Source organism: Gekko japonicus, unplaced genomic scaffold (assembly GCF_001447785.1).
Source record: "Gekko japonicus isolate JY-2015 unplaced genomic scaffold, Gekko_japonicus_V1.1 scaffold723, whole genome shotgun sequence".
NCBI classification, from domain to species: domain Eukaryota; kingdom Metazoa; phylum Chordata; class Lepidosauria; order Squamata; family Gekkonidae; genus Gekko; species Gekko japonicus.
The window spans coordinates 754064-776639 of NW_015165850.1; the positions used below are offsets into that span (position 1 = coordinate 754064).

The 22576-nt window shown below is 40.5% G+C and overlaps 1 protein-coding gene across 1 annotated transcript in view; it reads left to right on the forward strand.

The window, feature by feature from the left end:
* LOC107110331 (thyroid hormone receptor beta) overlaps positions 1 to 22576 on the forward strand; it is a 241136-nt gene that overhangs the window by 165259 nt on the left and 53301 nt on the right. The window contains exon 4 of the mRNA XM_015411104.1: positions 8688 to 8751. Coding sequence (XP_015266590.1) covers positions 8745 to 8751 — 7 coding nt within the window. The 5' untranslated portion in view covers positions 8688 to 8744. The remainder of the gene's footprint in view (positions 1 to 8687; positions 8752 to 22576) is intronic.

Consider the following 22576-nt stretch of genomic DNA (forward strand, 5'->3'; position numbering starts at 1 on the left):
GCAGACAGGGCAGGTTTGAAATGGAGATTACTGGAAATATTGGTTGCTAAGACTTTTCTCCCACTTGGCAGCTTGCTCTGCTCCAGACAGAGAAGATCTGAACAAAGTATCTCTTTCCTGTACACAGATTGTTCTTGCTGGTGGGGCGATAATTTACAAAAATGCATGGTTAGCCTTACATAACTAACATTCTTTTTGTCTGCTGCAATGTTTGGCTTATATGTGCAAATGCATATGCCTGTGAATCCTGCTTGAATTGTGCCCCAGTGTGTGGAGGACACCACAGAGAGGCGAAGTTTGGTTTTAAGTTATTGTCTGCGGATACAGATTCAAAAAAGAGCATTTAATGACTATAGCCCAGTCTCCAGAAGAGATGAACACAACCGAAGAGAAACATCTGACTAAGCTGCATGAAAGTGCCCAGAGTAAGAACCATGTGCTGGGTTTTCGCCTTCTGTCCTTCCCCAGTTCATTCTTTCAGACCTTTTTTCTTGGTCTGCTTTTGGATTGTTCCAGGATCGAGGAATAACTTCTCAATTATGAATTAATTTGCATAAAGATTTTGTTAAGAAAAACATCTGCCTTGAAACGGCACTTCAAATTTGGACCTCTATAACATCCATAAAAATATTCACAATAATTTAGTTTACCATTCAATGAAGTGTAATTTATTTGCCAAACTGCATGTTTCTGCTTCACTAGAGTGATGTCCAATGCACACTCAAAATACATGAAAAAACATTGCTTTTGTTCAATGCATGCATTTCTTGCCTAAGGCTTAGAAGATCTATGCTTTAAAAAGAAGTCCTGTTTAAGGACAAACAGTTCTTTTAATAAAGCCTTTAAAATAATTATCTTGCCAGTTGAATTTTTATTAATCATATTTTTAAAGCTAGTGCGTAATTTAAGAATGGTGATGACGAAAAACCTAGATAATGAAAATTATCATGGAAGATTAACAGTCCCTTATTCAGATTCAAATAAGAGCTAATCTGAATGTAAAAAAAAGATAGTTTCATGGCAAAATTGGTGCTTAAGAGCTGTGACACTGAACCAAAATTCTATCTGGTGTCACTAAAGTTTTAAACCATGTTATAACAATAAATGCAGTGGTGGCACGAACTTGTTTAGAGTATTGCTATTAGTCTCTATGGAAAGTAAAATACGAAAGGCTAGACTACTGGCTTTCCTTGGGGAACTTCAACTAGTGGAAAATGCAGTTAATCGTCCCTCAATTGTGTAAATCTATACGTTTCTAAAAATATTTTATTACTGTTTATCATAACTATAGTAGGTATGCGTCCTAGGGTTGGCTTTGTGAGAGATGAACAGTAAAATCCCTTGTCAGGGCAAGCTGATAACTGAGGTAACTAACAGTACAAAGTGTATTTCAGCATGACCCTAAATTCGGTCATTGTTACTAGAAACAGTAATTACTCATTAATTTCCCTGCTGAGAGGGGGAGTTCTAGAGGGGACACAATTGGGGGAGGGGTGTCCATGGAGCCCGGGAAAGTCATGTGATTTACTTTTATATGATGTTTGAATATGAGAGGGGCCTCAGGGAAAATGTTCCCTTGGCTCCACTGGTAGCTGGGAATTCTGTGTACGTGCACTTTCAACATTGAAGATGTAATTTTGGTCTATCATGTGGGTGAGTAATGTTCTTTCACCTAATCCATTGAGTAGTCTGGTTCTTCTCTCTAAAGTCTAGTCTAGACATCAGCTACTGGCACAGGATATCCCGCATTACATTATCCAGATAAGTTGTACTCTTTTCTATATTAAAAATAGCTTGAAGAACATTTAGTCAGAACAGAACTCTGGTTGTGGCCTGTTTTGGACAAAAATATGCATTTCAAATGAATTCAGTTTCTTACCATGGTTGGTCCATCTCTACTTCTGTGTTAAAAACATGAGATAAATCTTTGCCTAAATTTTATCCAGTATTTGTATTTCCATCGTTTGGATTCTGGCTTGTTTCAACTAACAGCCTTTATGAATATAAAGATACAGTTCAGAAGAGTGGGTATATAGCTTTGCAGAAATACTCAAGACAGGTTGCTGGAGGTAATTTCTAAAACTCTACCTATATTTTTGCATGGTTTTATAAAATATGGTGAATATGGGAAAGAGCTTTAAAAATTTTAATTGGATTGTTTTTTTAAAAATCTCTTTTTAAAAATAACCTGATTTAAAAGGAAGTCTGACTTTTAATACAAACATGGTACATCCTACACATAATCTCTTGAAGCTGAATCATGACCATCTGTCATTGAAGACTGCTTTTCAGAGACAAATAGAAGGATGGGGGAAAATACATTTATGAGGTTAAACATTATAAATAACATAACATTGTGTGTTACATTTATTATTATCCACTTCCTATCATACCAAAGGGATTAACACGTAACCATGAGTGCTAGCATTCAGGAAATGCAACCCTACATCTTTCTGGAGTCGTGTACTGAGGCTGTATGGATATCCCTATTATATGCCCTACAACTACTTGGTTGTCGCAATTTCTTTCTCCCCCCCCCCCCCAAGTTTTCAGATTATCATGACCACCAATCAGGCACCGCGGATACTTACATTCCATCTCATATATACCGTTTTGACCAGTGCTTGCTTCTGGAAACTTCAAATCCTTTCTTGCGTTCAGAAACAACCAAACACATTGACCTCATGTCTAAGCAGATATAATTCTGCAGTGCAAAAAGCATGTGGGCTGAACAACCAAGATTTTGGCTGAAGGCCTTATACAAGCTCTATTTAGTTGTAAACCATTCTGTTTTGATTGGAAAGATTTTAAAATGTGGGTGGGTTTGAGCTGGTTGTTTATGTCCTGAGGTGACATTGACATTGATGGGTACAGCTTATGTTAGACCCATGCTGCTAGTGGCCAGGTCTGATCTGCATCCCAGCAGTAATGACAGACACTTTCTCATCATAGCCGAGAAGCCGAGCCGAGCTGAGCTGAAGACACATCAACTTAATCCCACCGGGTGCCGTTAGGTAGTCCCGCCCCTAATACCATATATATATGTGCCCATAGATAGGGATAATACAAACTATGTAAGCCGCTCAGAGACCCATGGAGAGGGGTTCGAGCGGGGTAGAAGTTTAACGTAAATAAATAAATAAATAAATAAGCCTACCTCACAGGGTTGCTGTGGGATAAAATGAAGAGGGAAGACCCATGTATGCCACCGTGAGCTCTTTTGTAGGAAGGGTGGACTAAAACTGTGAGAACGGTCAGCCCAGGCCAGGAGTTGCTGACGATCATTAGCCCACTCATCCTTCATTTTCTTTACTACTGGAATTCAGGTATAAGCAGGTACAGCTTTCAGCCTTGCCTTAGCCTTCCTGCTGTAGCAGTAGACTCCGCCTCATCATCCTTCTTCTTTCCTGCAGAATTCTGTTTACCAAGGCAAGACAATGAGAGCCATTTCATACATTGCATTATGATGCCTAAAAATAAGGTTTGCTTTCACACATTTGTAAATGTGAATATTGTAGAATATGCTTTTCAGGAAGGCATGATTGTCTGCAGTTCCTATTGAGTGCATACCCAGTGACAGATTCAGGTTGTCCCTGCATAATGTACAAAATAGCCATGAAATGCAGTGTTTTATATTGGTATTTACTGATTAATAAAAATGAAAAATAAAATATTTAGTTCACTGTTAACTGATAGGAAATTCTTACATTTCGTGTTAGGGAAGCTGAAAGTAGTATAGAGTTTCTCTGCAAGTAGTTTCCTGGGGGATTTACAAGAGGGTTCCATTCCATATCAGAAACTATGCAGACTACAGTCAGGATGTCCTTCACGAGAATAATATCTGAGGTCCACTGGGGGGAGCCAGAGGATAATGTCCCTTACAAATGTCACGAAGGGAATTCCAGATTCCTCTTAAATTTAGGAAAATGGATGGTTCAGGTTAATTGAGTGTCTTCATGTGAAAATATGATCTTTTCTTTCTTTATAAGTACTTATTAAAACAAAAAGAATAATTTAACATTTAATATAATAACACGACAATACAAACCTCCTGTTTTAAAACGCAGCACAGCTGAACAAACATTTCAGATCCACATGGGAAAGCCGCCAATTGGAGACACTTTCAGCCATTATGCTGAGGGAAAAGGATTTTTCTTGAAGATAGATTCAGGTGTGTTGTTGGTCTGAAGCAGCAGAATAAAGTGTGAGTCCAGTGGCACCTTGAAGACCAACAAAATTTTATTCAAGGTATAAGCTTTTGTGTGCAAGTGCACTTCTTCAGATACAGTGAAACAGAATTTCCTCAACTATTACGTATAGGTAGAGAGAGGGTGAGGGGGTTAGTTGCCAGGAAGGCCTAGTCAGAGTCAAGATGCATAAGTAATTTGGAGATTATAGGTGAGATTGGATTAAGGTGATTGGTAAGATCTGTCAATGACAATAAATTAGCATACAAATACAAGAATGAACAAACAAATGTGAGAACAAAGTTTGAGTCCAGTGGCACCTTCAAGATAACAAAGTTCAATTCTTGGTATAACTGAGACAGCCTGTGTAGATGCACACTCCTTCAAATACATGATTGTAACAGATTTCCTCAAATGTTACGTATAGGTAAAAAGGTAAAAGTAAAGGTTTCCTTGCTCGAAAGCCAGTCGAATCCAACTCTAGGGTTGCAATGCTCATCTCCGTTTCAAAGCCGAAGAGCCAGCGCTGTCCGAAGACGGTCATGTGGCCGGCATGACTAAACACCAAGGCGCACGAAATGCTGTTACCTTCCCACCGAAGTGGTACCTATTTATCTACTTGCAATTTCTTGCTTTCGAACTGCTAGGTTGGCAGGAGCTGGAACTAGAGACGGGAGCTCACTCTGTCATGCGGCACCTGGGTCTCGAACTGCTGAACTACCGACCTTCCATAGCCTGCAGTTCAGCGTCTTAACCACTTGAGGTAGGGGGGGATAATTGCCAGGAAGGGCTAATTAGAGTCAAGATGTATAAGTTACTGAGCAATGAATAGAGCTGGTATTGAAATAACTTCTTTGGTAACACATGTGAACAACAGAAAAAACAGGTAAAACAGCAAGTACCATAATTGCTGCAAAGCTTTTCATACTTTTTCTGAACAAACATAACAGTAACATGCTTAGGGAAGAACTATGTCCTTAAGGTAGGGTTTCCAGGTGCTGCTACTCCTAAGTTTGTAAATTTTAGTATTTTCCTCTCTGACACCTGAAATTTCTGCACTGTGTCATTACATGTTAAGTAAGCAAGTTTTCATAAATCTAGGCACTTCTTGGGGATTACAAATGCTACCCAAATTAGAGATTTTTGTAAATTTTAGTGCTGGTACACAGAACTTAAGGGCAATATAACTGATCTTTGTTAAAACAAGGTATATGAGCAACCAACTTCTCAGCCGTGCAGTCTTAAGCAGAATCACACAGTTCTAAGCCCATTCGACATGGAGGGCTGTATGCCAAATTCATTGTTTAATAGAACAAATTTAAAGTCCAGTGGCACCTTTAAGACCAACAAAATTTTATTCAAGGTATGAGCTTTTGTTTGCATACACACTTTTTCAAACACAGTGTGCCTGCACATGAAAGCTCATACCTTGAATAAAACTTTGTTGGTCTTAAAGGTGACACTGGACTCTAAATTTCTTCTCTTGCTTCAGACCAACATGGCTGACCACCTGGAACTATCTTCATTGTTTAATATTTATTTGTGCTTCCAGAAAATCAAGGTGCTGTATGGCTGTGGGATTAAACCCATAAAATTGTAACTTTCCCTCAACATCTATCAGTCATCTTGAACTGAAATTATCTGTAAGACTTAGGCCCTGTTCACATGGCGAATTTGCCCCGCAGGAGGGACGGCTTGCCTGCGGATTAAAGCTGCGCGATCATACCTGAACATCTGGGAAATGTCGCATTTTCTCTAACCTGCAGCTTTGGCCCAAAGACACGAATTTAAAAGCTACCAGGAACCATGTACTAGTTTCCCGATAATGCGCGGCGCGTGTGGGTGTCTGATCAGGAAGCAGTGGTAGCCCGTTGCAGCCAGCGCCCGTCAGCGTCCCACACATGCGCACAAATGCCTTGCTGCTGTGTTGCTTAGCGTGGTGTGATCGGCTGCTGGAGGCTTGGGCACGGAGCCTCGGGGGAAGATGAGATCACACTACCCGCGCGTCTTTTTGCTCCGGCTCAAAAAGCCTCCCATCCCCTGCGGATTATCCCACTCGTGTGACCGGGGCCTTAGTGAAGTTAATCCAACAGGGCTGAAATTTAGCTCGAGCCAAAATATATGCTTGAAACCAGCCCTGTGCTTCAAGTGGCATCATCCCCGACTCTACCCTGAAACGAGCATTGATAATGCAACGTGGGACACTAAATATGTATCTGAGAAATTTTGTTTGTATTGCTTCCAGGGAACAAAAATATTTATAAAGATGTATCTGTGAGTACCCACTTCTCCAAAAAGAAGCAGGAAAAGGCATGATTAGCTCCTTGCTTTGGAAAAGAAGGAAATAGGCACCAGAAAACATACCAGCGAGCACAATGGTATCAGTGGGCACCATACTGAGAATCACTGACAAAGGCAGTGTCTTAGATAAACTTGTGTAACAGTGAGTGAACTGTTAAAAAAGATAATTTTGTTTAAAAGAAAAAAATTATGAGCCAGGGCCCCCCCAGCAGAGCCCGCCTTCTTCTTCTAAGGCAGAAAGGTAACAGCAGTGCAACAGAAGGCAAATATAAGGTTTTACACCTCTCCAAAAGTTAATAAATGCTGGACAGTAAACAGGTTGTTTTGATGTTGATTGCAAAGGATTACGGTCTGTAATTCTGTTCACTTGTGTTCCAAATCTTTGTGCCTATTAACATTCCTTTGCAATGTACATACTGAAGGCCACACATATCTCAAGTTAATTTGCCTTTGCATTGTATCTGAAAATTCTTTCAAACATTAGAGCTTGAGTTTCCTAAATTATATGGTATTTTCAGTTGTTGATGTGCGAGTACATGCAGTTTGACAATCATGCAAGCGGCCATGAGTTTTACCATGAACCATGTTCCAGATACAGTAAATATTGTGCAGTTGCACACTTTGCTCACATGACTTTCCTTCTAGTTTAATCATTATCTTTAAACTTGTAGGTCAAACAGAAGTGATAACCGCCTTGCTGTTGTTGGTAATGAGGATGCAGGGGAGATGTTCTTTTTCTAGAGAATGATATGAGCCTGTGGAGACTAATTCTAGAACAAATGTAAATATATTTAAACAGCACAACATGTACTGTTTGCGCCTCTTTTCAAATCCACAACGTTAAAAAAAGAAAATTCATTTCGCATTTCACATTCCAGAATACTGAATTTTGCAAATGAACACAAATTTGCACTTTAATGGCAAGCTGTGGATATATAAGCCTTCCTTGATAAAACCTGCATTTCCTTGACATTTGTCCATGTTTACATTAAAATGTAACAGTTTTAAACATATGAAATCAGATTGTTGTAGTTATTAAATCATGAATATCTCTTTAGACGACTAGACAAGATTAAACACACAGGTTAAAAAGAGTGCTATTTACACTAGACCAGAATAAAATCTCTGCAAAGTTTATTCTTTGACATTATTTGAAAACACCAGTATAAACAAAATTCTGACATCCAAATGATATCACTGAAGTGAACAGAGCATCTTAATTGTGAGACATGAGCAACTAATACAACAATGTTCCCTGATCTAGATTAGCTGAAATGAAAAGTGGGGCAGTGACCCTTGAATTATTTTGTTAATAGATGTCAATGAAAGGTTTAATCCAAGATATACCTTATGATTCATTGGTGGGGTTGGTACTGACGAATATATGACTGTGCATGTGTCAAAGATTCTCTAGTCTCTACTCGTTTGCTAAAATGGATTTTAAAGGAAAATGAACAATGCACTTTCCTACCATTAGTATACCCTAGTTTCCAAAACTAATGGGGGGGGGGAGAGTATTAAATATGGCCTTTCCTTTTAACAGTGAGTAGTCATAAATTGTAGCTGTTGCAAGTGTAAGAAAAAACAAATCATTTTCTTGCATCACCCACAAAGAGGCATCCATAGTGAGGTTTTTCTAATATGAAAATTTATTTAACTCTAATAATGTTTTAAATACAACCCATTAGATATTTAAATGATTAAAATATATGAACCCATTTGTTCTAAGAATTCAGTACTAGTTGATCAGATGCCAGGGCTATGTATGTGGAATCCAAGCTGTTGGATTAGGTTGTGCAGTTGGCCACCTAGCATCATGTAATATGCACAATACAACTTTTTTTTTTGTCATCAAGTTACAGCTGACTTACGGTGACGCCAAAGGGTTTTAAAGGCAAGTGACTAACAGAGGTGGTTTACCATTGCCTGCCTTTGCATTGCAACCCTGGTATTCCTTATTGGTGTCCCATCCAAGTACTAATCAGGGTTGACCCTGCTTAGCTTCCGAGATATGACAAATTCAGGTTAGCCTGGGCTATCCAGGTCAGACCACAATACAACTTACAACCAGGTATATACACCAGGCTGGGTGCATATTGCCCTATTTGGATTGGAACAATTGTATTAGCATACATGTAGAGATAAAATTGTTACGTTTGCTACACATTGATAACATTACGTTTTTCTTACTCTCAATAGGTGATACTGGTGGAAAAAAGGAATGAGAATGACTACTTTTTGTTGATTCCCAGCAGCATGTCAGGTAACACAAATCTATATTATAAGAGCTTGCCACTTCTTTTTCAGCTCTGTGGTTCTATACATGCTAGATCCATGGAGTTCTGTGTGACATAAGTCCCGCTTCAGTGACACCCTCTTGCAGTGGAATTGTATTTACAAAGCATTTTTTCATACTGAATGGAGTCAAATTTTTTGCTGAGATCTGTGTGTGGATCAAAGCCCTGTCAAGTTTTGCATTGCGGACATTCTATTTGTATCAGAATGGTATTTATTTCCCTTTTAGGTCAAAAGAAGTGACATCCATGAAAAACGATCCATTGAAGTGAATCGAGAAACCCTTGTTTACATGGGAATACTCTCTACTGAGCCGAGTGCCCAGTTCTACCTTTGTCTTATCCTTTTCTTATTTTGAGTTTGTAGTCATCAACCTTCTCTACCTACAGTGGAGCAGAGAGAGAAAATTGTTTTGTCATCTGAAGTGTACAACTTTTTGCTTACATCAAAGAAAGTGTATTCAGAGCAAATAACCCTAGCAGGTGAGCCTAGCTGCAGACTATTATTGTCTATTACTATGATGGAATGAGTCATTTGGAAGATATTATAGGAAACATTTAACCATCTTTCAGATGGGATCGCATTGAGGCTTAGACTAATCCCAAGGGCAATCAGTGAATTAATGGCAGGAAATTCAAAACACAAGAGAGCGGATCACTCAGTGGAGCCCAAATCTCAGACTGCAGTTAAGGAACTGAAGACAAAAGATGCAGGTAAGGAGAGGCTGAGAGTGATGGAGCTCCACACAAGTTGTCAGAGATGCCTACCAATGGAGCAGGACACAGAGAGCACAAGAGAATTACGGATCAGCGAAGGCGTGAGAGAAAGAAGCATGTAGATGGAACAGGAAACAAGAGACACATGGAAGAGAAATTCATAGGGCAGAGAAAATGAGAGACCGGACACACACCACATGTCCCAGAGTAGAAGTGCACTTGGGCTTCTTTTTCTGGGAGTAATTGTTGTTGTTGTTCAGTCGCACAGTCGAGTCTCTTTGCGACCCCATGGACCACATCACGCCAGGCCTTCCTGTTGTCCACCATCCTCTGGAGTTTGCTCAATTTCATGTTCGTTGCATCGGTAACACTGTCTAACCATCTCATCCTTTGCCGTCCCCGTCTTCTTTGACCTTCAATCTTTCCCAGCATCAGGGTCTTCTCCAGTGAGTTCTCCCTTCTCATTTGGTGGCCAAAGTATTTGAGCTTCATCTTCAGTAGCTGGCCTTCCAGGGAACACTCAGGTTTGATTTCCTTTAGGATTGACTGATTTGATCTCCATGCAGTCCAAGGGACTCTCAAGAGTCTTCTCCCGCACCATAGTTCAAAAGCATCTATTCTTCGAAGCTTAGCCTTCCTTATGGTCCAACTCTCGCAGCCATACATTACTACTGGGAATACCATCACTTTGACTATGCAGACTTTTGTTGGCAGGGTGATGTCTCTACTTTTTATTACGCTGTCAAGGTTTGCCATCGCTTTCCTCCCAAGGAACAGGCGTCTTTTAATTTCATGGGTGCAGTCACTGTCTGCAGTGATCCTGGATCCCAGGAACGTGAAGTCTGTCCTCTTCACTTTCTGCCAGTAGAGTGGTATTGTCTGCATATCTGAGGTTGTTGATCTTTTCCCCAGCAATCTTAATTCTGGCTTGTGATTCATCCAGGCTGGCATTTCGCATGATGTACTCTGCATATAAATTAAATAAGCAGGGTGACAATATACATCCTTGCCATACTCCTTTTCCGATGCTAAACCAATCAGTTCCTCCATGTCTGGTTCTGTCGCTTCTTGACCCTTATACAGGTTTCTCAGGAGACATGTTAGGTGGTCTGGTAGTCCCATCTCTTTAAGGACTTGCCACAGTTTGTTGTGTTCCATAGTCAATAAAGCAGAAGTAGATGTTTTTCTGGTACTCCCTTGCTTTCTCCATAAGCCAGCAAATGTTGGCAATTTGATCTCTCATTCCTCTACCTCTAAGAAACCCAGGGACTCATCTTCTGGTTTCATATATTTTAGCCTTTTGTTACTGTCCATGGGTTTTCTTGGCAAAGATACTGGAGTGGGTTGCCATTTCCTTCTCCAGTGGATCGCAGTTTGGTGTAGTGGTTAAGCGCACGGACTCTAATCTGGGAGAACCGGGTTTGATTCCCCACTCCTCCACTTGCACCTGCTGGATGACCTTGGGCAAGCTGTTCTGGCACAGCTGTTCTTGAAAAAGAGCAGTTTCTGTCAGAGCTCTCTCAGCCCCAACTACCTCACAGGGTGTCTGTTGTGGCGAGGGGAAGGGAAAGGAGTTTGTAAGCTGCTCTGAGACTCCTTTGGGTAGTGAAGGAATCCAATCTCCTCCTCTTCTTCTCTTCTCCTTCTGTTCCTTCTCCAGTGGATCTCATTTTGTCTGAGTTCTCCGCTGTGGCCTGTCCATCCTGGGTAGCCCTCCACAGTATAGCCCACAGCCTCACTGAACAACACAAGTCCCCTCACCACAACAAGGCAGCGATCCATGAGAGGGTTTTCTGGGAGACAGGAAGGCAATTGCTTTCATAGTCTCTACTGAAATCCTGGCTTTCCATACAAAGAGAGAGGATCATTTGGGGGGAAGTACTTCACCTTTACTTTACTTTACTTCATCTGCTTCACTTTTACTGTTCTTCAAGAGCTGTGTGTCAAGAACAGCACTACGCCGCACAGTACTGCCTTTTTTTTTACCTGAGATGGGATAAAGCAAGGCAAACTCTCATACATAGTAGCCCTACTCCACCCACCCTGTAAGATAAAGAAGGGTGAGAGGAACTTCCTTTCTTTCCTCATCTAGGTCTCCCCCCCAGGTTTCATTCAGAGTGCTTCATTCATTTGGATTTGTTCATTATTATGTAAATTCATTTCTGTGGCCTCTCCTGTGTCTTTGTTCTTCCCACTGCTACACTTCCTGTGCTGGTGACTGCAGCTGGTTCTGACATCCAGCCAGTGGGTAGGCAGCCAGTGGGGCTTATTATGTAAGTTATGCATGCAGCTACCCCTGCTAGGGATGCCAGGTTTGCCCACTGAGGGCAGGAGAATTCCTGTCTGTGCCATCCATTGCCTGTCCTTGCTCTGGGGAGCAGCAGGAAGGAGAATGGGGGGACACAACATTGCTGACATTTCAACATCACTTCCAGGCAAAGACCCAGAAGTGACATCACTTCCCCCCCCCCCATGCTGTAAGAACTGACCAAATCTCTATGGTATTTACCACAGAGCATCAGTGACACTTCCCTTTCCCAAGCCTTGTCTCCAAACAGCTCCCATGGAGCACAGGTGTGCGCCTGGCATCCCTAACCCCTGCTAACACACTCATTTTAGTTCTCTGCTGTGTCATACCTAATGTCATATCTAGGGGTTTTTTTCCTAAGCTCCATTGGTTGTTTGTGTGTCTGTCTTGGCACTGAGGAGGACCTACTCCTTTTTTTTGGTCTTGAATCTATGGAGAAGGGATAATTAATTTCCACTCCTCTCCTAGTTCCATTTCTCTAAGAGCAAGTCTGATGGCCAGAAATGCTGTGTGAAAATATTGCTGTTCTGTGAGCAATTAAGACTATGCAGATGATCATATATAGACAATCAAGCAGAGAGAGAAGAATTATTTTCATTACTTAGCCTGTTTTTTAGCCATTACCAGAATATACACATCTAACATCTCCAGTGGCAACCGGAAATTTAATTCTGGAGCCCAGCACTCAAAGCTTCCAGTATACTGCTCTGTCAGAGTAACAAATCCACAGTGCCACCCCAAGCTGAGGTGCACCCTTTTAAATCCACTGAAGTCAGTGGGCTTAGAAGAGTGTAACTCTGCTAGGATAATGCTGCTAAGATACTGGCAGTACAAGGGAGTACAGAGTTATGCCTTTTGTTAAATAGTACTTGAGCCGCTCCACCCAGGTCTCCCAAAGCTCTGGGTGAGTGGGGTCAAATTCCAGCAGATGTCCCGGAGTAGCAGCCATGGTCCCGGTTGCGATGCAATGCGTGTGGCACTGGAGCTTGATGCGTGGTGTGGTGCAGATGGGCTCTGGGCTGGCTCAACAGGATCCCACCTTCGTCGCCACTGTTAAATAGTGGGTTCCATGGATGAACAGGCCACAAGCTTAGTGATCAGTTCTACTTTATTAGTAGACAAGACTCCTGAGCCTCAGCTCTGTTAAATAGCATGCAGTTGCCACACCCAAACACACCCCACTCCCAGCGATAGGCTATTTACATAACATTATTACTAGATTGGTTACTTTCAGAATCCTGGCAGGCTATTGTTCTTATGCTCCAAGCTCAGCCAGTCTCTGGGGTGATTCAGTCAGGAATGATTCAATCCCAATACATAACACCTTCCAAAATGGAGCCAGGATGTGTGTTGTGCTGGGATGCAGAATCAAGATCCTGAACTGAAGAGGTTATTACAAGCACAGATATACTCACTGTCCAGCACTCCTCTGTAAAAAAAAAATCTCACTGGGAAGTAACAGGTATCAAGGGGGTACCTTGAATAGCATGGATCCACTGCTGCCCGAGTAATCTTCCTCTCGCCTAAGCAGCCTTTATCCAACTTAAGTGGCTCATCCTCCAATAGAAGAGCCACTTAAATTGGAGGAAGTCTTTCTAGGCTGAAGGAAGGCTTCAGACTTCACTGAGTGGTGGTAGGATAGGAGGAGGATCTACCCCAAGACCAGTGTTCCCTCTAAGCTGAGTTAGTGTGAGCTAGCTCACAGTTCTTTAGCCTCCAGCTCACACCTTTTTGTCTTAGCTCAGGAAGGATGGCTCCAGAGCAAACTAACGTAGGCAGTAGCCTAATCGCTCGCTCACAACTTCAATGCCAGTAGCTCACAAAGTAGAATTTTTGCTCACAGCTTAGAGGGAGCATTGCCCAAGACATTGTCTCTGTGAAAACAAGAACATAAAATGCCAGGCCTTGCTGGCAGCTAGAGGTGCTCGTTGGCTAACAGTCCCCCAGCCCAAAATTGTAGAATTCCCCATAGGCAAGTGACATTCTACATCCTCTTGCACCAATTTGTCTGTACTACTGTCTGAAGATGGCTCTGACTGCCCTCCCCCTGCACTTACTGCACTGGGAGGAAGAGTCGCTGACTCTTCCCCAGGTGGCAGGCAGCAGCGACCAGCCGCCGCAGGATGGGGAGCCACTGAAGAGCCAGCTAGAGCCAGTAGAAGCAGCAGGGAGACAGCCAGGCCTGAAATGATGGTGAATCTCATAAATACATAAATATATATATATGTGTGTGTGTGTATATGTGTGTGTGTGTGTATACACACACACACATACATAAATAAATACATCAAATAAGAACACGGAGAGGAGCAGAGGAATAAGACAGCAGAGGAAGACAACGGAAAATCGAATGGAGAAGAAGATTCAGAATCTTCCGGAGAGGACTCTTTGACTGAGCAGGGAGCAGCAGCTCCCAGAAGTCCTTATAAGCTGAGAAAGGGGAAAAAGAATTAAAGGTTGAAGGACTCTGAATTGTGCCTTGAATTCAACAATATGTTAGAGATGAATGGGGGGTGGTTTGCAGGCACTTAAAAATTTAAATGTAAAATTAGCAGAGAGAAAAATGAGTATGTTTGACTCAGTTTATAGAAATGACATTGAAGGAATGACTTATTGTAACTAAGCTTGTTGGAGATCTCCTCTCTTGGGTTTTTAGATAGCAGTGGGTTTCTTTACTTTGTCCCTGTATGTGTACTTCCCTATATCCTTTTTTCTTTGTAGTATTTGTAGAGATATAAAAATAATTTAAAAATCCCCTCTGGGGAAAGAAAGAAAAAAAGAACACGGTGTGGTGGCAAACAGTGTAAACCGTCAGTGGCATGGCCTGCATCCTAGCTGCCCAGCATGCTGCCGGCAGGAGTCATTTTGGGGAGGAAGGTGGAGGCTGGCCCTGCAAGTAATGGGCTGACCTCTGGGCCCACAGCCCAGGACATGCCGGTGTCGATGTTACGCGGTGCTAGCCCACTGCAGGGTGTGCATGGGTGTGAAAGTATCAAATAAGACTTGAGTCTTCAAGGCTTAGTGTAAAAGCTATTTACAGTTTATTCACACAAGCCTTCACCAATATTTTATACAGACCGACAAAATTCTCACGCAGACACCAAATATTCACAAGAAGATGGGTTACTCTGTACATCACTGTACTTATACTTGCATTGACCAATCAGGTCCAATGCTGAGTCATGGCTAATTAGTTCTGCTATGAACCAGCCAGAACCGGTTAGAGCCAGCTCTTCTGACACTCAGAGCTGTCAGCTCCTGTCACTTAGATGCCACTGATCTACAGCCAGACTTAACTGAACATTAGAATGTTAACAGCCAGGAGGAGGGGCAAGCTGACAGAGGGAAAGCCCTGCCCTTTCTAGGCAGAATGGGCCTAAGACACCAGTCCTTGAAGGTACACGGGGGAGGCAGAGGACAGAGGCAAGAATCCACAGCCAGCCCCTCACTGGCCTGAGATTTTGCCAGTCAAGAGAGCCCTGCTCACAAGAAAAGGCCCTTTAAGGGGGGAGGGAGGGAGGAGAGGAGGAGCCCGGTCATATTCCATGTTTGTGTGAGAATGTCCTGGAGTAGAGAGCTGGGTGAATGTGAACCCCCCTCCCCCTCACTTTTCTGAGGCGCTCCTGAAAATCCAACTTAGAGAAAGGAATCCTGGAAGGAGCTGTGGTCCCAGAAGTGGACAGCTACACTGCATGTGCATATGTGTGTAGTGGTTTTGGCATTTACTTGAGATATTTTAATACACCGAAGGTGGGTTACTTGCATTAAAAGACAGCACAGAAAAACCAGTATATTAAATAAATGTAAAGAACCCAGGCCAAGCACAGATCATTCACCATCAACTAATTTAGCCCTCCAAAAGTAAAAAATAAATACACTGCTGCGAGAAAAGGCCCTGAGCATTACTGTGCTGACATAATCAGGAAGGCTATTATTCCTCATGGTAGAAACCACTGCAGAAAAAGCTCTGGCGCATGTGGAATATATTCTACTCTGTTTACATGATGTAACTGAAAGTAGATCTTTTATCTGCAGACCAGAGCTGCTACCCAGGAGTAAAGTGGTCTTGCAGATATGTGGATCCTGTGTCATTAATGCTTTATTACATTGAATACCTTGAATTTATTACATTGAATACCTTGAACTTAACACAGAAAGAGATAGGTGACCAATGAAATGTTCTCACCACTGGTGTAATGTGTGAATTAAAACTGACTCCAGATATTAAACAAGTGGCTGCTCTTTGCACCTGCTAAAACCTCTGTGTTATCTTCAAGGACAGCCCCGTGTAAAGCGTGTTACTGTACTTTTTATTTACCAATACAACTCACATAGGGTCTGACACAAAAATTATCCATGGCACTGCTGTATAGTCGTACAGAACTTGTTGATTTTCAGTCATAAAAGCAGATTAATTTGTTTTTCCAAACCAGTGAGTTGTGCAGCAGGTACAAATTACTGACACTACGCACCTGTGACATCTAAATTGCATGTCTGCACCAAACCAAACATGAACATTTCTCTGTTGTTCCTATTAGGAGCAATAAATTCAGTACATGTAAGCATTTGGCAACTTTTCACATGGTGAGAAAATAGGTTGTGTAACCTATTAAATAGGTACAGTTGCGGAAGCTGAATTTAATAACTGAAATGTTTTAGTTTCTGTGTAAAACTTTGAAGAACCACATTACCATTTATTTTTAGAGAAATCTTTTTCTCCTTAAAAATTGTTGCCGGCAAGTATAACTTTCTAGAAAGCAGTATTTTAGTAACTGGTGAGACTAATAGTTCCGGCTAAAACAGAACAACATTGGGCGTGTGCAGTATTACAGTCTAATGGCCATTAAATAAAATGTTACAAAAATGTTGAAGTGCTTTAGCTGTTTTTACATTAGGAACAGCTTCCTATAAATTTCCCATAATGATTTCCTTGTGGTAACTAATTTAACCTACTTGGCTGCCTGGCACAGCAAGCTGTCTCCCATTTCTTATCCAACAGACCATGACAAAACCCTACTAAACAAGAAGTATTATATCTTTTGACTGATTTTAGAATTGATAGAACATATTACAGTAAAGTTTGCTTGTTTGTAAAAGATGTGCTGACTTTGTAATAAGTTTAGGGTTACTTTTAAATGCCTAATCATCATATGCAACATAGCCTGATATTTCACTTAATTGTGAGTCAATAAACAATGGCTCATTACTTAGTTATGCATAATTTCTGCAATGTATTACAAAGTGACCTATTTAGTAGGATTTTTACATGTGCAGATGAGATTTTCTGTCCTTCAGAAATTTCTGGGACAGACCTCCATTTGAGACCTTGGAGAACTTCTACCACTTAGAGCAGACAGTAGGCTAATTCAGTGTAGGGTATCTCCTCATGTTCATATGCTGCTGTTTTACAAGTTTTATCTTGCTGTTTTCTCTCGCATATTGTGGCTGGAACATCGATTCCTCAAGTTCCTCAAGTGTAATCCTGAAATGAATTTAGCCCCATTAATTCTTCTCTGAAAGTCTTTAGTCTAGAATAAGTTGTTATCCATGAATTATTCAGGACAACCGTATCAGAGATAGCCAGTGTAGGTTAATGAGATACTTGAGTTCAAATATCCACTCAGATGTAAAACTTACTGGGCAGTCTTGGACCAGCAACCCTCTCAGTCTATCTCTTAGAATTTTTGAGAAACTGAAGATTGTGAGAAATCTTTCAGAAGGCTCTGGAAGTCTTTTTTGTTTGCCAGGGCTTTTGATAGGGTTGCCAGGTCCTGCCTCGTCACCAGCGGTGGACTTTGAGAGGCATTCCTATTGAGAGGCAGTCCTGGAGGGGGAGGTGACTCCCCAACATGATGACATCACATAGAAGTGACGTCATCACGTTAGGGACGCAGCCCCATGGAAGTTGCCATTGGTGCTGTCTTGCAAGAACCATTTAAAGGGAACCTAGCTAATCTCCAGGTGGTATATCAATCTCCAGGTGGTGGCTAGAGATCTGGGATCAGTTCACCTGGAGAAAATGGCTGGTTTGGAGGGTGGATTCTATGTTATTATATTGCATTGAAGTCCCTGTCCTCCCCAAACCCCACCCTTCTCAGGCTCCACCCTCCTAAACCTCCAAGTATTTCCCAACTCTGAGCTGACGACCCTAACAATACAGTTATGTTCCTGAAGGCCTCAGACTAAAGCAATTCATTGGATTGTTGTATTCCTTTTGTGGTTTAGATGTTTTTCCTGGAACAACTCTATACTCCATTACATATTTGATAGATTTTCTGTTAGTTCCAGCCATTGTGCACTTCCTGTTTTCCCTTTCCATGATAAAATAAAATGAATTTAGCATTACTGAATTCAGCCCATGGATGTTTAGCCTACTTAACTGACCTACCATGCACTCCTACTTGTAAACCTGATTACATTTGCCTTGGTTAATCTCTCTCTGATGCCAGCCCACTTTCCTGCCCTCAGATGCTTGCATATTTTAGTTCTTAAAAACAGACCAACATGAAAACAATTTATCACTTGCTTCTAGTTCATAACGAAGCCTGTATGACAGAAGAACGAGTCTGTATAAAATAGTTATTCAGCTCAGCCGTTTGATTTCTGAGAAGGTCATTGCTATGGAGAAGACATCTAATTCATTCATCGATGGGATTTGATTCTATCAGATGCAAGCTGGCACTGTGTAGCTTCTGTTTGGTTTTCAAAGAAGATGTTCCTGTGCATCACCAGGGGATTCTTAGTGTGTGATTGTTGCCATTCAGAAACTTGTGAACAGACTGCGTATTCTGGACTATCTCTTCCTTCATGTCTTAATTCTAACACAGCCTTGAACAGTTAATGATGTTGTTTCTAGGGCATATGAATGATACTTTGGAAAAAAGGAAGAAAATTCTTCAATAAGGACACTGCTGTTTCTGTTTTATTTGTCCTTATGTTTATTTCCAGCCCTTATTTCTGTCAGGTTGTATGTGTGTGCACATGTTCTTATGCTGCTGTTTCTAGTCTACATATTAATTTTGGGTTCTTTTATGCTTCCATCCATTTTATAGGTGTACATGATTTTTCTTTTAAGCTGAAGGCTATTTAAGTTGCATTATTAATATTCAGTAAGAATATTTACCAAAGAGCAGCCTGTTCACAGGGCAGCTTCTTTCATTTATCTTTATTGCCTGTAAATCAGCACAAATGTTTTCTAATCAAAATATTACAAAAATAATGCATTTATCAGTTACATGAAATTGGATAGATAATACGGTGAATATCTGAATACTGGTTATGTTTATAACAGTAGACTTTATAACTACAAATGCAATTAATGATAACTAACAATGCAATCCTAAACAAAATTACACCCTTTTCAATCCATTGAAATAAATTGATTCAGAGGGTGTATATCTGCTTAAGGTTACTCTATAAATGCCAGATTTGACTGTGGTGAGTTGTTGCACAAAAGCAAACAGAAGTCTTCTAGTGACACATAAATATTCACACAGCATACTTGTTTTTAGTTGCCCGCCTCTTGAGTTACAATTTTTTCTCCTGTGCCAGTGTGTGTGTGTATCTGCCTTTTGGGCATATTCTTGTAGCTGATGAAGTGGCTCTGGTCCATGAAGTGGCCCAATAAGTTAATCTTTGAGGTACCATGAGATTATTGTTTTCGTACTGATCACTGAGTATTACATAACAAATAGGAAAAAAGTTTTTTTATAAGTTTCAGTCTCAGTGTTTCTCTGCCTATAATTGTCACAAAGCAATCCAGAACTTGGTGAAACATCCATCAGTTCTTCATTTAGGCATTGATCTGACCTCCATTGAAAAGTGAAATGTAAAAGAAAGATGTTTGTTATTACTTGATACCTCAATGCAGTAACGTCCTGATATTATTATAAATTTTATTCTTTTCACTTTCCCCCTACTTTTGACAGTATTTATTGCTTCAGGTTGTACTTATTCAAGCTCTAGGCTCCTTCCAGTCATTAAAACCCTCAATATAATATTGAAAATTTCTGAGGCTAGTACGAACCTGACATTATCTTCTTTATTCCTGTTGGGATTTCTGCAGTTTCTTCCATAAACAGAGGTAAAGCCCAGAGTAGAAAGTAATGCATTTCATTCTTGTAAAAATGGTTAAATGGGCAAGATTTCGTTTCTTTAGAAAAGTTTACATTTAACCTATTTATCTTCAATATTTTAATCACTGTATATGAGGAGATCTATTTTATTACATTGTAGCCCCACCTCTTCTTCATATATAATCAGAGCATGCTAGACTTAAAGAGTGTGACTGGCTCAAGGTAACCCCATGGACTTCATGACAGTGTGGGGATTTTAACCCAAATCTCTTAGAACACTCTAACCACTACAGCACACTGGGTTTCTGTGCCTGTTGGAACTTTTTAGTTAACTGCTGATTTAGTAATGAATTGTAGGAAGAGTGTGACAAACATATCTGGGTACTGATATCTGGTTATTTTCCAACTTCATGTAAGAGCATAGAGTTAATTTCCCAAGGGCTGCTGTCCAGTTTTTACCTCTCTTGTTCTGGAAATTAATTTTTATCATTATGCTGTTTGAAATGTGAAGAACCTCTTAGTGTATAATAGGAAAAAATGCTTAGTTTATATGTATTAGTTTACAAAGTATAATTTTTTTGCACAGGGACAAATTAAAGCATACCTGCCCTTGTTGTATCTATAATAGTCTGTGTTTGAACATTTATGAACCCAACCATAGGAAGAGTCAAGGTTAAAAGCCCTTGAAACCTTTTTGTAGATCCAGAGTACAATATGTTGTTTGAAAGTAAAACCTTTCCAGATTTGGAAATCTAGAATATAACGAGACATTGGAAAACAAGCTATATAAGCCTCTTGGGTTAAATGATTCTCTTTTCCTCTTTTTCCCCATTGGCAAATGCAACTCAGAGCATGAAAGCTGGCCCCTGTTTGGTTTGCATTTGCCATCATTTCAGAGATAGCATGGTGTGATGGTGGAAAGTAGCATATATACCCATATCCTCACGACATATGTAGCTTCCAGGACCACTTGGTAATTTGCATCAATTTAGCTTTAGAAGGACTCTGTATTCAACTCTAGAACGAAAAGTAAACCATATTCCTGTTTTAAGAGTTTATTGTCCCTGATTAAATACATAAATGTAAACCACCCTAGAGGACTGCTTGCAGTAGGGTGACTGCACAGACATAAGAACCCTGCTGGATTAGACCAGTGGTCTATATCGTCCAAAATCCTGTTTCCCACAATAACAATCCACCTACTCTAGAAGGCTCACAAGGAGGCATAAATGCTAAGCAGAGGTGTCAGTCTCATTTGTTATAAGGGCCAGATCTGACATAAATGGCCCAGACCCTATGTGCTATAAAATGTAATGCCAGGTACCAGAGATATAAACTTTATAATGGACACAGACAAACCCAATTAACAATATTGTTTTTTACTCAAAATATGAACATGCTTAAAACAATAACACTCTTAAAGTATTTCCTTTTATTTAACAGTTTGGCTCGAATAAATTTAACAGTTTTTATTACCACACTCATCACATTATCCATCTTCAACGTTTTACTGCACAGAGTTTTCTGGTGCAAAATACAATGAAGACTGAAAAACAGATGTTATGGGTTTGCAGCCACCAATTTTTCTTTGACTTTTGCAGCAACTCCAGCTTTTCTCCCCACCATCTGTGGTGTTCCATATGTGGCCAGACTCACTACTTCTGCCCAGTCAGCACCAATTTTACCCAGAGCTCCTACCAAGTTCTTGAAGATGTCATCACCTGTGGTTGCATCTTTCATTGGAACAATTTCTACAAATTCTTGTGTAACATGCATTTCTTGATCAAATCCATGAATAGATGTTGCAAACTGAGCTGTTAGGTTTCTTTTTCTTTTTAGAAAAACAATCTGTTAGAAATGGAGAGGAGGATCTCTCCAAATGAAATAAGGTGTTGATTTCAGACTAGGTGAAATCCACTCAGTGCTAGTGATGATAATAAAACATTAAAAAAAAGCAAGGGGCGGTTAATGTGAAGAAGGGCAGCCAGCAAGGTGGGAAGGGAGATAGGGGGACATTTTGAACTGGAACATATGGAATTATAAATGTATTTTTAAATACTTAGCCTTCTACTTCCAGTCATTACACAATGGAATCCTATCCAAGTGTTGTAACTCCTAATCAGAGTCTTTTTGAAAGGAAATAGAATCCCGTAGAGACACAGAGAAATCCAAAATAATTTCCTTTTAATTCCCCTTTCTCCTTATCCCAACACATTTCTTTCCCACACTTCCTTCCTTTCTTTTAATGTGCATGTGTGTCTCTGTTTGTGACCATAGACGACCCATACTAATCAGATCTCAAAGTAAACAGCAGAGCAGGATGATCTCAATGTAAATTGCACTTCTGGTTGACAGTTGGAGAATTATTAATTTAAAATATCTGGCCAATAGCCACATGAACAGGATAAGTACAGGAGAATGACAGTGCACAGTCTATTTTGCTTATCAACATCACATATTCTAAATCTCAAAATTAGACTTCTAAGATAAATGCAAAATGATATACTGCATGTATTTACATGCTTGTAATATGCTCAAAGCTTTCACCAAATTGTGATCAACTTGCCACTTGCTTAAATTTTGTGTGTAGTTAGTTCTGGGAGGATGAATACTATCCACACATGGATTTTTATGGTGATCACTGATAAAGCCCTCTGTGTGAAACGTTCATGTCTAGAAATTTTCTGAGATCTT